This window comes from Mobula birostris, chromosome 6, assembly GCF_030028105.1.
Source record: "Mobula birostris isolate sMobBir1 chromosome 6, sMobBir1.hap1, whole genome shotgun sequence".
Lineage (NCBI taxonomy): Eukaryota > Metazoa > Chordata > Chondrichthyes > Myliobatiformes > Myliobatidae > Mobula > Mobula birostris.
In genome coordinates, this window is record NC_092375.1 from 128679500 (window position 1) to 128696251 (window position 16752).

The 16752-nt window shown below is 41.6% G+C and overlaps 1 protein-coding gene across 2 annotated transcripts in view; it reads left to right on the forward strand.

Annotated features, from left to right (window-relative positions):
- The window catches only part of ino80db (INO80 complex subunit Db), a 126908-nt gene that overhangs the window by 80390 nt on the left and 29766 nt on the right, over positions 1-16752 (forward strand). For both annotated transcript variants that reach the window (XM_072261284.1, XM_072261286.1), the window contains exons 5-6: positions 2847-3071; positions 14811-14920. In XM_072261284.1, coding sequence (XP_072117385.1) covers positions 2847-3071; positions 14811-14920 — 335 coding nt within the window. The remainder of the gene's footprint in view (positions 1-2846; positions 3072-14810; positions 14921-16752) is intronic.

Here is a 16752-nt window from a genome sequence, read left to right on the forward strand (position 1 = left end):
GTAGTATATGGTAACATTGACTTTGATAATAAATTTACTTTGAAGTATAAATTCCCATCTTTGTCCTCTGCTTTGTGAAACTGTCCTTAAAGTTATCTTTGGACTGCATTTCTAAACAATAGTAAAAATATAAAGTTAAATAGTAAAAGAAGTAGATAAGTTACTTGCAGAAAGAAATAAGCAAGAGTACAGTATATTTACATGGTTGAAGTAGCCAGTTACAAGCACCATTGCATAATCTCCAGGATTACACTGGTTTGATGATTTGAAAGTACGACTGGAAGGCACGCACATGCTTTTGCTCATCAATTCCATAACTTGATCTCATCCAGTACTGCAGCTGGTTCATATCAAGTTCAGGTAACTCAGTCTATGTGCTCACTGAGCCCTATTAACTCTTGGTTTAACAGTGTCTTATAAACATACTCATCTTTTATATTAAGGCTTCCTTTCATTATAGTCCAAAAATTCCAGCGTTTGCTCTGCTTCCCCTGTTCTGACTTCTTATACATCCCAGGATCTCTTTCCTCTACCATTACCGTTATCCTTTTAGCAGCTTAGATCTGGTGCTTTGGAATTTCCTTCTCAATCAAAACTCTTGTCTTTTTACAGATCTCTTCCTTCAAGGTGATTCACAAAATCTTCTACTTTACGCAAGTTTATGGTCATCACTCATATTGCCTTTATTGTAGTTTTTCTGATAGTCTTCCAAAATGTCTGGATTTAAAGACCCATGTGGTAAAGTTGGTGTATGTTTACTTCTCTTCAAACATCTACTTTCTCTGAAGGCTCTACACTTTGTTTAATTCCTGACAGCTTAAATGTCATTTTTGGTTGGTATATAGAAGCCTGTGGTTTCAAAGATTTGAATAACAGTCTAGAACAAACTCTTCAGCAGAATATTTGGGGTTTGTTGGAATGTCAGAGAAATCATCTTTCAGGTGACATGTTAACCAGAGCCCTCTTAATCCTATGAGTTCATTGCTATTTAAACAGGCAAATTGTCTGGAAACTCTTGGCAAATATTTATCCCTGCACCTCAATCATTACGAAGATCTGCTGGTTAATTCAGTGCCGTAGATATTGTGTGCAAATTTGCTGCATACTACTTCTATTTTTAAGGTCAGTTGGTGGAAGGCACTATTATATTTACCAAAATTAAAGCAGTCAGATTCTTGTGCGTGAAATAAAATTAAGCATTCTGGCTCCTATTTTAAAAATGAAGAGGACTGTATCTAGCGTCTGACATCTTTCATCTCTTATTCCTTCCCTCCTTAATGTGGTTTTCTACCACATTCCTCAGGGCCATTCTTTGCTTTCTCCTTCCATCTTCCATTAACCTGGAAAATGCTGGGTTAGGGCTTTCAGTCATGTGTGATGTTGTCGCTAATATGTGGACTATCACCATCATTCAATTGTGCACGCTGTTATTGTAAAATAGAATGGCAAATAACTTGAATATGTTTTCTTCAGCTTTCCCTTTCATGGCCAAATGCAAAAACCAGAGACTGTGTGATCAATATTATTTTACGTAATACCATGGAAATGTACAAGATACTTTGGGTTTAACTCTTTAAAATAAAGTAACAAGTGATCTTAAACCATTGGATTTTCAGACCTGAAAACTATTTTTAAAAATTTGTAAAACTTTGACAAGATAATATGTTTCTCTGCTTATTCTTCTTCTGGATTGCTTTCCCCACCTTCTCCCTCTCCACCTCCAAAATAAGTTTGAGAAATTTCCAATTACAGAGCTGTAAATTTATAATATTAGACTGCATATTTATCCATCAACTCATTAAAATATAATTCTTATCATCTCACACCATACTTCAGAGGAGCTGGATTTGGGCATTGCAAAAAATACAGTTATCGAGCTGACATTCCAGTATGCTGAGGGTTTCTTGTATTGTTGGTAATGCCATCCTTCAAAGAGATATTGAGGAATGTTTTCCTTCAGCTGCTCAGATGAAGAGGTGCTCTCATGCACCATTCATTATTCTAACCCAAACTAAAAACACATTAGCATGTTGGTCATCTAATTGCTTCTTGTAAGATCTTGCAGTATGCAAACCACTTGCTATGTTTACTTGAGTTGTTCTGTTTTCTCAAAATCTATTTAAGAGATGAAATGATGCAAATGTTCAGTATCTTCCTATGATGTGCAGTGGCTTTTTAATTATTTGAAAAATATGTATACATAAAGCCAGAAATCAGGACAGTAGTCAGCCTGGTGTGAAATGCATAATTTTATTTGATGAGCACGGCTAAGTGTGACTCTATGAGTGAACCTAACCATTGGGCTTTTACCGTGATAATCCATTGAGCTAGTCTGTACAAGAGAACCTAACTTTGGTACTCTGATGCTGCTGTTACAACTCTTCATTACAACAATTGTAACGGATGCTGGAGGAAGTTGGTGGTTTAGGTGGAGTATATAAAGGGAATATTTTGGGTCAAGACCCTTCATTTGGTTTAGATGTTCATTTCCCTTGTAGATGCTGCCTTACTCACTGACTTCCTCTGGCATCTTGTGAATTGCTCCAAATTCCATTGCCTACAGTGAGTTGTGTCTCCACAATTCTAATTCATGCCTTTAGGAGATGTCATGCAGTGACATTACAGTGCGCAAAAGTGAGAATAAGATGAATATTGCATTAAGTTACAGCACTGAATTAACAAAGTGCCATTTGACAGATATAGTTAATGCATTCACATCCTTTCCATGCCCAACTATGCATATTTACTGCATAAGCATCATTTTGGCACATTAGTGTTCACTCAATATATGGGTGGATCTTTCTGGGTACAGAAGAGTTAAATTTTGATTCCATTCTTTTGTGCAGCTCCGAAGATGAGGCGCGCAGCACGAGAAGCTTGAGAGTGGCCCGGCTCTGCACTTACCTGCAGCACAGATACACACAGCTCTGTCACATGGAGCGAGCAGCAGCACGCCAACAGAGATGTCGACATGCCTTCCGAAGGGTCTTACTTCAGGCAGCCAGCAACGAACCTGATTACGCTGGGCAGTTGCTTCAAGACCTCAGAACAGGACCCTCCACCCAAACCAGGTCAGCTGCTGTGTACAGCAGGAAGAAAATATCTCTTTACTGCAAGCTGGCGCATGTAGTGGGAGCGGAGGTACCTGTCTTGACTGCAACGGTCAAAAAATATCTGTGATTTGTTTCCATCTGTTGAAGCTTGCAAGATACAGAATTATTAGTTGTGCTTTATTGCTGCAATGGTTTAATAATGCCCGTTTTCTTTAGAAAAAGACAATACTTGTTTTAAGTTTTGCATCAAGTTACTCCTATTCTGCCTTTTTTGTCAGATTGTGTATAGGAATGGAAGCTCTTTTCTTTTAAAATGAAACCACAGCATTCTCCTCCTCTTCAGTTATTCTTCTGAAAAGGGTAAATGGTTCGTTTTCCCTCCAATGGATTAGAAATTGGCAAAATCAGTTCCTACAGTGCAAGTTATTAAAGTTAAGGTGTTACTGTTATATGTTGGATCAGACAATATTTCCTTGCTATAGTATTCCAGGCAGTGTTTTGTTCAGGTATTCAGGGAGCTGTTTTGTTCATAACTCCCTCAATGTGAAACAGCAATGTCCAAATTATTCCCATTCATTGGGCATCTTTTCTGCTTGTGTATAGTTTGAAAGTGCATATATATTTTACTAGGCCTACAGAGAATGAGTTTTTTCCCCCAAAATATGGTGGTATGAATCATCTGGTAATTAACAGTGTAAGATCATGATGATCAGATTCACTAGGCAAAGCAGAAATCATAGTTTATATAGCAACATTAGAAATTATAACAGGAGCAGGCCATGCAGCCTTTTGAATGTTCTCCACTTAAGATTATGACTGACATTGTGCCACATCATTTTGCTGTCCATTCCACCCCCCCCCCCCCCAAATCCTTTGATTCTTAAGGTATCCAAAAATTTATCGATCTTGGCTTTGAAGATACTGAACATTGAGCAGTCACGGTCCTCTGAGGCAGAGAATTGCAAAAGTCAGCAGACATTTTTGTAAAGCAGTTCATTATCATCTCAGTCTTAAAAAGCTGAGCTCTTTTCACTGCCATACTCCACAGTTTCAGATTCTATAGCAATAGCCTTTGGTATCCACCCAGTCAAACCCTCTCAATCTTTTTGAAATGGCTTCTAATTCTTCTACACATCATTGAGTATAGGCTGATATTACATAACCTATGCTCAAAGGAAAATCTTCTCATTCTTCAAATAGTATATGTACACTACTGACTCCAGGCCCAGGGTACAGAGGTCAAAGCTACAGGGTGTACACACAAACACACACACACACACAACTAATTGTAAGCACAGAGAAGATTTAAACTTCTTCAGGGTAGGCAGAGAAGATGAAGGGTTCCAGCCCGAAACGTCGACTGATTGTTTCCACAGATGCTGCCCGACCTGCTGAGTTCCTCCAGCGTGTTGTGAGTGTCACACAACTAATTGGATGTGAATGTAGAAGGAAGATTAGTAAATTAGTAGATAACTTGAACATTGGTGTTGTAGACAGCAGGGAAAGATGTCAGTACCGTACTCTAGCCTTAGACCAGTTGGAATATTGAGTTAAAAGTTGCCAGATGAAATTTAATCCTGACAAGTGTGAGCTGATATATTTTGGGAAGTCAAATAGGGGCAGAACATGTATAGAGCAATACACACAAAATGCTGGAGGAACTCAGCAGGTCAGGCAGCATCTGTGGAAATAAATAAACAGTGGGCATTTTGGGCTGAGACCCTTCTTCAGGACTGGAAAGGAATGGGGAAGAAGCCAGAATAAGGTGGTGTGGTGAGAGAGAGGAGTGCAAACTAGAAGGTGATAGGTGAAACCAGGTTGGGGGGGGGAGTGTGGGATGAACTAAGAAAGTGGAAGGTGATCGGTGGAAAAGGTAAAGAGCTGGAGAAGAAGGAATCTGATAGGAGAGAGAAGTTTACAATGGAAAAAAGAGAAGGAGGGGAGGACCAGGAGGAGGTGATAGGAGGGTGAGGAGAAGAGAAGAGGTAAAGGGAGGGGGAAAATCACCAGTAGGTAAAGAAATCGATGTTCAATCTGGGTAGATTGGATGCTACCCAGGTAGAATATGAAGTGTTGTTCCTCCAGCCTGAGAGTGGCCTCATCATATTAGTAGAGCTGTACATCATGGACCAACATGTCGGATGTATAGGAATTCAGCCCAAAACATCCTGTTTATTCACTTCCTTAGGTACTGCCTGACCTGCTGAGTTCCTCCAGCATTTTATGTGTGTTGCTCTGGATGTCCAGCATCTGCAGAATCTCTTGTGTTTGGGACTTGTACTGTAAATGGTCAGGCACTAAGGATTGTGGGCAAACAGAGAGACATTGGAATTCACATCCATAGCTCCTGAATGTGGCAATAGAGATTGATATAATGGCAAGTTTGCCTTCATGGGTTGAGGCATTGACTATAAATGTTGGGAGGTTATGAACCAACTGTGCAAAACACTGGTTAGACTGTATAAGATGCATGTATTTTGAGTTACTATGCTATGGGAATGATGTGAAAGTATGTAAGAGATTCACCAGGATACCGCTTAGATTGGAGGACTTTACTTACAGAGAGAGATCGGATACGCTAGATTGATTTTCCCTGGAGAGGAGGCTGAGGGTGATCTGATAGAAGCAATATATCTAAAATTATAAGAGGTTCGATAGGGTGGATAGAATATCTTTCCCATGGTGTGGGGACCAAAAATAAGTGGGCATGGGTTTACTATGTGAGGAATAAATTTTAAATGGGATTTGAGAGGCAAGTTCTTTTCCCTACAGAGTGTGGTTGCTACCTGGAATTTGCTGATAGAGGTAATGGTGAGGGAATTGAATGTAATTGTTACATTTAAGAGGGAGACAAACAATTAAATAGGCAAGGCATAGAAGGATGTGGGTCCAATGCAGGCAAATAGAATGAGTGAGGGCGGGTCAAAAGATCAGTGTGCAAATGGTGGGCTGTAGGACTCATTTCTGGGTTATATAACTTCATGACTTTAACTGTGAGGACTAAATTGCTTGCTGTAACTGCGCGTTAGCCTGTGTAACTCGTTATCCAGCACAATTCCCACGTGCAGCAACATTTACATAACAATAACACATTGTTATTCAAGAAATGCTGTACATTCTCTCATTCCTATCATGGTGAATAATCTCCAAATTGCCTACATTCTATTCCAGTTATTTAAATGATCCATATCCTTTTGTCGACTTCTTAGCTCACTTTCTCACTTAGCTTTCTGATCACCAAAGTTCGATATATTTTTTCACATAAATTCTAATATAGATTGTCCATAATCAACATTCTGGTTTTGAGTTTTTATTCTTATCTTCTCAGACAAATCAGTCCTGCATGGTTCAGGGCACTAGAGCATTTTTCACTTGGCCAGCCTGGTTGAAGAAGAGTAGATTATTGGGCCAGGCCAGGCCAAGCCAAGAACATGTGAGGTGGAGTGTGAGGGAGGAGTTGGGATGGGGATAAATGAATAGGGAAAAAGAAAAAGGGAAAGGCAGGAAAACGTGGTCAATAGAGGTTGAGTGGAAGATAGAACATAGAAAAGTACAGCACAGTACAGGCCCTTCGGCCCACAATGTTGTGCCGACCCTCAAACCCTGCCTCCCATATATGCCCCCACCTTAAATTCCTCCATATACCTGTCTACTAGCCGCTTAAACTTCACTAGTGTATCTGCCTCCACCACTGACTCAGGCAGTGCATTCCACGCACCAACCACTCTCTGAGTAAAAAACCTTCCTGTAATATCCCCCTTGAACTTCCCACCCCTTACCTTAAAGCCATGTCCTCTTGTATTGAGCAGTGGTGCCCTGGGGAAGAGGTGCTGGCTATCCACTCTATCTATTCCTCTTATTTCCTTGTACACCTCTATCATGTGTCTCTTCTCTTCCTCCTTCTCTCCAGAGTAAAGCCCTAGCTCCCTTAATCTCTGATCATAATGCATACTCTCTAAACCAGGCAACATCCTGGTAAATCTCCTCTGTACCCTTTTCAATGCTTCCACATCCTTCCTATAATGAGGTGACCAGAACTGGACACAGTACTCCAAGTGTGGCCTAACCAGAGTTTTATAGAGCTGCATTATTATATCACGACTCTTAAACTCTATCCCTCGACTTATGAAAGCTAACACCCCATAAGCTTTCTTAACTACCCTATCCACCTGTAAGGCAACTTTCAGGGATCTGTGACATGTACCCAGATCCTTCTGCTCCTCCACACTACCAAGTATCCTGCCATTTACTTTGTACTCTGCCTTGGAGTTTGTCCTTCCAAAGTGTACCACCTCACACTTCTCCAGGTTGAACTCCATCTGCCACTTCTCAGCCCACTTCTGCATCCTATCAATGTCTCTCTGCAATCTTTGACAATCCTCTACACTATCTACAACACCACCAACCTTTGTGTCGTCTGCAAACTTGCCAACCCACCCTTCTACCCCCACATCCAGGTCGTTAATAAAAATCACGAAAAGTAGAGGTCCCAGAACAGATCCTTGTGGGACACCACTAGTCACAATCCTCCAATCTGAATGTACTCCCTCCACCACCACCCTCTGCCTTCTGCAGGCAAGCCATTTCTGAATCCACCTGGCCAAACTTCCCTGGATCCCATGCCTTCTGACTTTCTGAATAAGCCTACCATGTGGAACCTTGTCAAATGCCTTACTAAAATCCATATAGATCACATCCACTGCACTACCCTCATCTATATGCCTGGTCACCTCCTCAAAGAACTCTATCAGGCTTGTTAGACATTATCTGCCCTTCACAAAGCCATGCTGACTGTCCCTGATCAGACCATGATTCTCTAAATGCCCAGAGATCCTATCTCTAAGAATCTTTTCCAACAGCTTTCCCACCACAGACGTAAGATCAGTAAATTTGCATATCATACCATTCTTCTGTTTTGTAAAAGAGGTTGAGTGGAATTTTAAACCTCCACTCTTTTCAGACTATCTGTTAAGTATGGTAATCAGAGCTGATTTCCTCCCTTCTACCTAGAGGTTGCACAGACCTCTGTGGTTTTGTATGTTATTTGAAAACAGCAATAGCAAACAGAAGTTGGTAATAAATATTATGTTGTTATACTACTTCCATCAAAAGTATTTACCTAAAAGCAATAGTAATTTTCCATAGAATCTGTAACTCCAAATAAAAACTTTAATAAATAATTTGGGTGGGGAATGTTGATGTAATGATTTAATGTATTTCCCAGTGCATTAAACTTGTGGAAATTCTGTATAGTATGTCTTCATTGTAGCTTTTAACCTGCTTAACACAGAAACGACAATCTGGAGGTTCTGTAGTTTGTGTAATGCTTGGAAGGTGGCATGGTAGCGTAATGGTGAGCATAACACTTTACAGCAGTAGTGGTCTCTGTTCAGCTCCCACCAGTGTCTCTACTATGTTTGTACGTTCTCCTTGTGACTGCGTGGGTTTCCTCCGAGTGCTTTGGTTTTCTCCCACATTTCAAAGACTTGCAACTTAGGGTTAGTGAGCTGTGGGTGTGCTATATTGGTGCCAGAAGCATGGTTACACTTGCGGGCTGCCTCAGCACATCCTTGGACTGTATTGGTTATTGGTGTAAGTGAGGCATTTCACTGTATGTTTTGATTTTTCAATGTACGTGTGACAAAGGTAATCTTTCTAAAAAGATTACTTTCCCTTTTGTGTTAAATTGCTCTAAATTTAGCAGTTTAATATGTCGAGTTGGTGTAGAACTAATGAGACTTGGTAGCCCATTTGATTGTATCTTTGATTCCTCGAGGGAACAGTCTCTGAGATAGTAAATGAATTCTGCTTCTCAGTGGGTGTTATATGATTCAAGAGTTCTTAAAGTTGTAAATGTATAGTGTCTTATGTTTCCTCAGGCTGATTAGGACTGGCCCAGAGTTGCTGCTAATCTATCTTCTTACTCACGTTTTAGCAGGGCTCCAGAAAGTTTTTCCACAGATTCAGAGGGATCAGCTTGGCCTTTTCAAATATCATTCCCACAGGAATGCATGACAGTTGGTTAGGCCTTGTCCCCAGGCGAACCAGCTGTTGAAGAGCTTGAGTTTGTGACTACTGTTGACACTTGCAAACATTAAAAAACTATTAAAAATGAAAGATGATATTAAAAGTAAATTATTTCTTAAAGACACAAGAAAGCACTTAAATAATTAACTACAAGTAAATTACTCAATTAATTCAAAGAATATAAATTGTCTGTAACTTGCCAATCTGCCTTACAGTTGTGCTTCTCCGTTTAAATGAATGGATTTGCTGAACTTCTGCCAGCTCTAACTTGGCGGTGATTCAGTAGGTACATTTCCTGCAGAAAATATAGAAATTTTGCTGCCCAGTATCGGAGCAGACTAATGGCAACCAACAGGTATGCAGAAGTGCAGAATGACGTACACTTGCTAGCAAATGCAAACTTCCCCCAAGTTCTGCTGGTAAAAGACAGAAATTTTAGATCATTAATGTTTATTTTGCAGGCCTTTTATTGCTTCATTTATCAAACCCAATAAGGGAGATGTTAAAGTGCTGCAGCTTTTTTGATATTCCGTGTGTATGCATGTTCAGTGAGGCTGTTATTGAATGTAGCACACTGTGCTAGAGCAACTTGGTGGTCACCATAAGGGCCTGTTACTGTGCTGTGTCTCTAAATAAAACTAAAATTAAAGTAGAATTGTCAATGCTTCGGTTCTGAACCTGACCCCAAACATCAACAGTTTCTTTTCTCCTACAAATGTCTCAGGATCCACTGAGTTCCTCCAGCACCTGTAGTCTCCTGTGTCTCCATTTATTATATGTATTAGTAAGTTTGCCATTGCAACTTGTTTTGAAGTTGTCTTCACAGAGAGAAATTCTCAATGAGGCTCAACATTGTCAGTTGAGAGCAAGGACCTGACGATAAATTGATACAAAACATTAATTAGCTCCAAGTTCGAGTGCAGCAAGAAGCATTGTCTTATGGGATGAGTACCAGATCCACAAAAGCATCGATTCATTAAAATCAGATTTCAGATCAGATTCACATTTATTTATCACGTGTACATTGAAACATACAGTAAATGTGTTGTTTGCATTAACAATCAACATACCCAAGGTTGGGCTGGGGGAAACCTGCAAGTGTCCCCACACATTTCAGCATCAAGGTAGCATGCCAGCAATGTTTGGCAGAACAACACAGATCATGACAAAGCAGAACACCACTAATAACAAGCAAACATTAATGTGTGATAGTGGTTTGTGCAAATGGACAAGGACAATGGATGATAGTTCACTATATTGAAAATTGTTAGGAGACAGTCAAAAAAACTTTCAAACATTTCTATAAGTTTTGTGAGAGGAGATACCACAAAATGTAGCTTGAAGTATAACTGGAGCTCACCTTTGAATTAGAACTCCATAAATGGAATGCTCTACCAAAAATATCAAGTTGGGTAGAACTTGTTGTTTGAAAGAAAGTAAGACAAATGTTTTCAATGAATATATAGAGAGAATGGGAATACATTATGTGACATCAGTTGAAGAACAAATTAAACCCAGCACAGTCATCCTTCTCCATGGTAGCAGGTTCCAGACAGAGGAGTTCGACCTTATCTCAGAAAGTGCTGAGAAATCATGCAGTATCGTAGCTGGGGAAGAGGGAATAATTGCAGTTCATCTAGGGAATGGCAGTGAGACAGAGTGAATACCTAGCAACACGCATAAAAGTTGCTGGTGAACGCAGCAGGCCAGGCAGCATCTCTAGGAAGAGGTACAGTTGACGCTTTGGGCCAAAACCCTTTGTCAGGACTAACTGAAAGAAAAGCTAATAAGAGATTTGAAAGTGGGAGGGGAAGGGGGAGATCCGAAATGATAGGAGAAGACAGGAGGGGGAGGGATGGAGCCAAGAGCTGGACATTTGATTGGCAAAAGAGATATGAGAGGATCATGGGACAGGAGGCCTAGGGAGAAAGAAAGGTGGAAGGGGGAAGCCCAGAGGATGGGCAAGGGGTATAGTGAGAGGGACAGAGGGAGAAAAAGGAGAGAGAAAAAAAGAATGTGTGTATATAAAGAAATAAATAACGGATGGGGTACAAGGGGGAGGTGGGGCATTAGCGGAAGTTTGAGAAGTCAATGTTCATGCCATCAGGTTGGAGGCTACCCAGGCAGAATATAAGGTGGTGTTCCTCCAACCTGAGTGTGGCTTCATCTTTACTGTAGAGGAGGCCATGGATAGACATATCAGAATGGGAATGGGACGTAGAATTAAAATGTGTGGCCACTGGGAGATCTTGCTTTCTTGGCGGACAGACCTGTGAGTTGGCTGGGGTGATATACTGAGTCCGGTGCTCCCGGTGCAGCCTTCTATATATTGGCAAGACCCGACACAGACTGGGAGATCGTTTCGCTGAACACCTACACTCTGTCCGCCAGAGAAAGCAGGATCTCCCAGTGGCCACATATTTTAATTCCGAAACGTCGACTGTACCTCTTCCTAGAGATGCTGCCTGGCCTGCTGCGTTCACCAGCAACTTTTATGTGTGTTGCTTGAAATTCCAGCATCTGCAGATTTCCTTGTGTTTGCAGAGTGAATACCTGAAGGTTTTGACCTGGTAGAAAAAAATAGTAAGCTATGGAATTGTAACATAAAGTCAAATTCACCATGCAGCATATTGCATGCAAATGGGAGAGGAGGTATAAGAGGAAAATAGGACGGGGAGCTTTTCAAAAGAAAGCAATAAAGAATGAAACATGAGAATGAGGGAAACTAAATATAAATGTATTACATGTGAGAAATGCCTAGTATTAACTGCAATTCTGGACACCGTAGTTTGAGGGGAATGCAGAAGTTTGAAAGTACCAAGCATGAAATTCAGATGGGTAGAGAGACCAGTGAAAGTTGGGAATTTGACGTTCAAAATTTTGACTGGAAAAGGTTTATGATTATTTACTCTTAAAAGATTTCATAACCAGAGGGCATGGGCTTACTTTTGTTTTATCTTCTTCTTGGAGAGTGCTTCGGATTGATGATAATTTACTTCCACTCAAGCATTTTGGGAAACAGAAAAGGCTCCTTATGATTTCAACTAATATGAGTGGCTGTTACACATCGTCTTTCATGTGGTCCTAGAAGAGCGAGGTCTTGGTTTAAAAAGTTGGAGACCAAGAGTCCTTTACAAATGGGCATGCATGCAGCTGAAGGCACCATCACATCCTCTTCCTCAACTCCTCTCTTCTCCCTTTCCAATTCAATCTCTTCTTTCTCTCCTCTGCCTCCCTTTCTCCCTTTGCTAACCTCCTCCTCCATCCTCTCTCCCTTAGTCTACCTCCACAATCTGCTCCCTTAGTCTCCTTTCCTGTTAGTCCCATTCTGCTAAATATCTTCTCCTTCCTTTAAGGCTCTATTCTTATACCATCTCTTTTCTTCCCCCTTGACTTCCTCAGATCCATTACATTTTTTGCTCTCCAACTACCCGTGTGCCTCAACCTACCAGTTTTTAGCTAACAGACCACACCTCTGACTTCCCTATTCTCCATTTGCATACCACTGCATAGCCATCGGCTACACTCTCCCACCCAGCAATCACGCCTTCCTAGGCTATGGACTTCAACTTTGCCTTGCAGCAATGAGTTACTGAAACAGGAATGATTGCTTACTAGACAATAGAAATATATTTGATAGTAACTTCAAATTGGGAACCAAGCAATAAGTTAAAAGGCATTGAGCAGTCAAGCTGTTTTACCAATTGGATAGTCAGAAAGACAGTGTAAGCAGTTTACTGAATATCCTCCTCCATTATTGTGTGATTCACTTATAGAATCATAGTGCAATGCTGAGAATAGGAGAGACAAAAGAATAAATAGAATAGAATTCGAACAATGTAGAGGGAGAAAGCAAGTAAAATTGTAAAAAATACAATTATCATGCAGCAGTCAGCAATTCAAACTATTCTGTTTGTTCCAGCCATAAAAGCTATTCAAACTAATCACATTTCCAAGTTTCTGATCAAAACAAAATAGAATCGTGATAGAACAGAGAGAAGAGAATGCCACAAGTGGAAGAAACAGATTTCAATCACAATGGGGAATCACTGGCTGATTGGTGGATATTATTTTCCTGCAACCAAAACTTTCAAAAGCAGATGTGCTAGCCAGTGGTTTTCTTGTTGTGTTAGGACGTGGCAGTATGTAAAAGGTCTACATAATTTCCCTTTAAGAAGCTGTTACTGTACTGTAGAATAATTTGAACAGAGGGCACAGCCTTGGAACAGAAGATGTCTCTTTACAACAGAGGTGAGGAATTTCTTCAGCTAAAGGGTGATGAATCTGTGGAATTCATTGTCACTGACAGCTGTGGAGACCATGTCATTGGGTATATTTAAAGTGGAGGTTCGTAGGTTCTTGATTAGTAAGGGCATCAAAGGTTATGGGGAGAGGGTAGGAAAATGGCATTAAGATATATAATAAATTAGCCATGGTTTGCGCGTGACCAAGTGGTTAAGGCGTTCGTCTAGTGATTTGAAGGTTGCTAGTTCAAGCCTTGGCTGAGGCAGCGTGTATGTCCTTGAGTAAGGCACTTAACCACACGTTGCTCTGCGATGACACCGGTGCCAAGCCGTATGGGTCCTAATGCCCTTCCCTTGGACAACATCGGTGGGGTGGAGAGAGGAGACTTGCAGCATGGGCAACTGCTGGTCTTCCATTCAACCTTGCCCAGGCCTGCGCCCTGGAAACCTTCCAAAGCGCAAATCCATGGTCTCATGAGACTAACAGATGCCTTATATAAGCCATGATGGAGCAGATTCAGTGACCTAATTCTGCTCCTACATTTTATAGTCTTATGGTATCTGAAATGAAAGAGTCATAGAGTAATACAGCACGAAAATAGGCCCTTCGGACCAACTGGTCCATGTTGACTACAGCACCCTCCCTGCTAATCCCAGCTGCCCATTTCGGCTCATAACCTTCCAGCCCCCTCCCCTCCATGTACCTATACAATGCCTCTTAAATGTTACAATTTTACCCACCTCAAGCACTCCATCTGGCAGCTCATTTCAGGTACTCACTACCCACTGAGAGGTAACTTGGGTGTAAGGAGTTACCCCTCAGGTTTCTTTTAAATCTCTTCCTTCTTAGCCTGTATCTGTGCCTTCCAGTTTCTGACCCCAGCGCTGGTGAAAAGACAATGGCTGTCTACAATCCAAGCTGCGTGGTGTATATTTTCCTAATTTTAGGTTTGGTTAGGGATGGGGTGAGGTGTGGTTAGAAAACCGCTGAGCTCTCTGCTGTGGTCTCTTCTGCCTTTCAATTTAAGCAGCTCTTGATTTTCAGTCAGATATAACTAATTGCTTGACCCAGAAAGAAGGATTTCAAGTGTAACTGCCTTAAATTATACCAAAGATGTGTGTTTGGAGAAGTTATTTTGCACTTCTTGGGTATGTTCTCTCTTTTAATACTTTCTGTGACAACCCAGCATGCTCCCTGCTACAGCCATGTAACTGGCAACCAGAAAATGAACATGGGATCCTAGTGGCCTTTGCATTATTACTGCCTGTTGAAATTCTGCCTTGGCATTCATTCCAGATGGACCAATCTGGGATTCTCAAATGGGGAAGCCTGCTTTTAGTAACTGTACTCCATTGTACTATTGAACAAGTGCATGTGAACGTCTATTGAACTAATGCTCAGGTCTTGTGGGGCATGGCCTTACGGCAGGCCAGAAAAAGGGTACTTCTCAAGAGCTGACTAATCTCAGTATTATGTTCTTTTCAGCATGAAGCAGCCAGACCACAGAGTAGTGGAACCCGCACTGTGTACAGGAGCCATCAAGGGCCAGCATTGCCCCAACATGTCTCTTCCATACACCAGGCATTGTTTTCAACGTATCCTTAAATGTCTCCCTTTCTCTAACAGAGTTGACACTTTAACAGGAAGGAAGAGGTCCAAAAAAACAGTGCCAGGAATTGTTACATCGTTAACTTCCATCACCCTTTTTGTGTAATAACTTGAGAATACCATGAAATTTAAAGAATTGTTACAGTGCTTTCTGTGGATTTGGTTGAAGCTTATGGCATACGAGAAAAGACAGCCAGCTATCTCTATGCCAGTTCTCTACTGGGGTAATTGAATCGAATTGACTTTATTTCTTACATCCTTCACATACATGAGTAAAAATCTTTACGTTACATCTCCATCTAAATGTACAATGTGCCATCATAGTAATTTATAATAATTTATAATAAATAGAACAGTCAATGTAACATAGAAATACACTCAAATCAGCATGAGTTAATCAGTCTGACGGCCTGGTGGAAGAAGCTGTCCCGGAGGCTGTTGGTCCTGGCTTTTATGCTGAGGTACCATTTCCCTGATGGTACCAGCTGAAATAGATTGTGATTGGGGTGACTCAGGTCCCCAGTGATCCTTTGGGCCCTTTTTTCAAACCTATCTTTGTAAATATCCTGAATCATGGGAAGTTCACAACTACAGATGTGCTGGGCTGTCCGCACCACTCTCTGCAGAGTCCCGCGATTAAGGGAGATACAGTTCCCATACCAGGCAGTGATGCAGCCAGTCAGGATGCTCTCAATTGTGCCCCTGTAGAAAGTTCTTAGGATTTGGGGGCCCATACCAAACTTCCTCAACCGTCTGAGGGGAAAGAGATGTTGTTGTGCCTTTTTCACCACAGAACTGGTGTGTACAGACCACATGAGGTTCTCAGTGATGTGGATGCCAAGGAACTTGAAGCTGTTCACCCTCTCAACCCCAGCTCCATTGATGTCAATAGGGGTTAGCCTGTCTCCATTCCTCCTGTAATCCACAACCAGCTCCTTTGCTTTTGCAACATTGAGGGAGAGGTTGTTTTCTTGACACCACTGTGTTGAGAGCTGACTTCTTCCCTGTAGGCCACCTCGTTATTGTTTGAGATTAGGCCAATCAATGTAGTGTTGTCGGCAAATTTAATTAGCAGATTGGAGCTGTGGGTGGCAGCACAGTCATGGGCATACAGGGAGTAAGGGAGGGGACTTAGTACGCAGCCCCGAGGGGCTCATGTGTTGAGAGTTGGAGGGGTGGAGGTGAGGAAGCCCACTCTTACCACCTGACAGCGATCTGACAGGAAGTCCAGGATCCAGCTGCACAAGGCCGAAGTCTCTGAGCTTCCTGTCGAGCCTGGATGGAATTATGGTGTTGAATGCTGAGCTGTAGTCCAAGAACAGCATTCTCACATAAAAACAGAAACAACAGGAATTCTGCAGATGCTGGAAATTCAAGCAACACACATCAAAGTTGCTGGTGAACGCAGCAGGCCAGGCAGCATCTCTAGGAAGAGGTACAGTCGACGTTTCAGGCCGAGACCCTTCGTCAGGACTAACTGAAGGAAGAATTGGTAAAAGATTTGAAAGTTGGAGGGGGAGGGGGAGATCCAAAATGATAGGAGAAGACAGGAGGGGGAGGGATGGAGCCAAGAGCTGGACAGGTGAAAGATGAAGCCACACTCAGGTTGGAGGAACAACACCTTATATTCCGTCTGGGTAGCCTCCAACCTGATGGCATGAACATCGACTTCTCTAAGTTCTGCTAATGCCCCACCTCCCCCTCGTACCCCATCTGTTATTTATTTTTATACACACATTCTTTCTCTCACTCTCCTTTTTCTCCCTCTGTCCCTCTGAATATACCCCTTGCCCATTCTCTGGGTCCCCCCCCCCTTGTC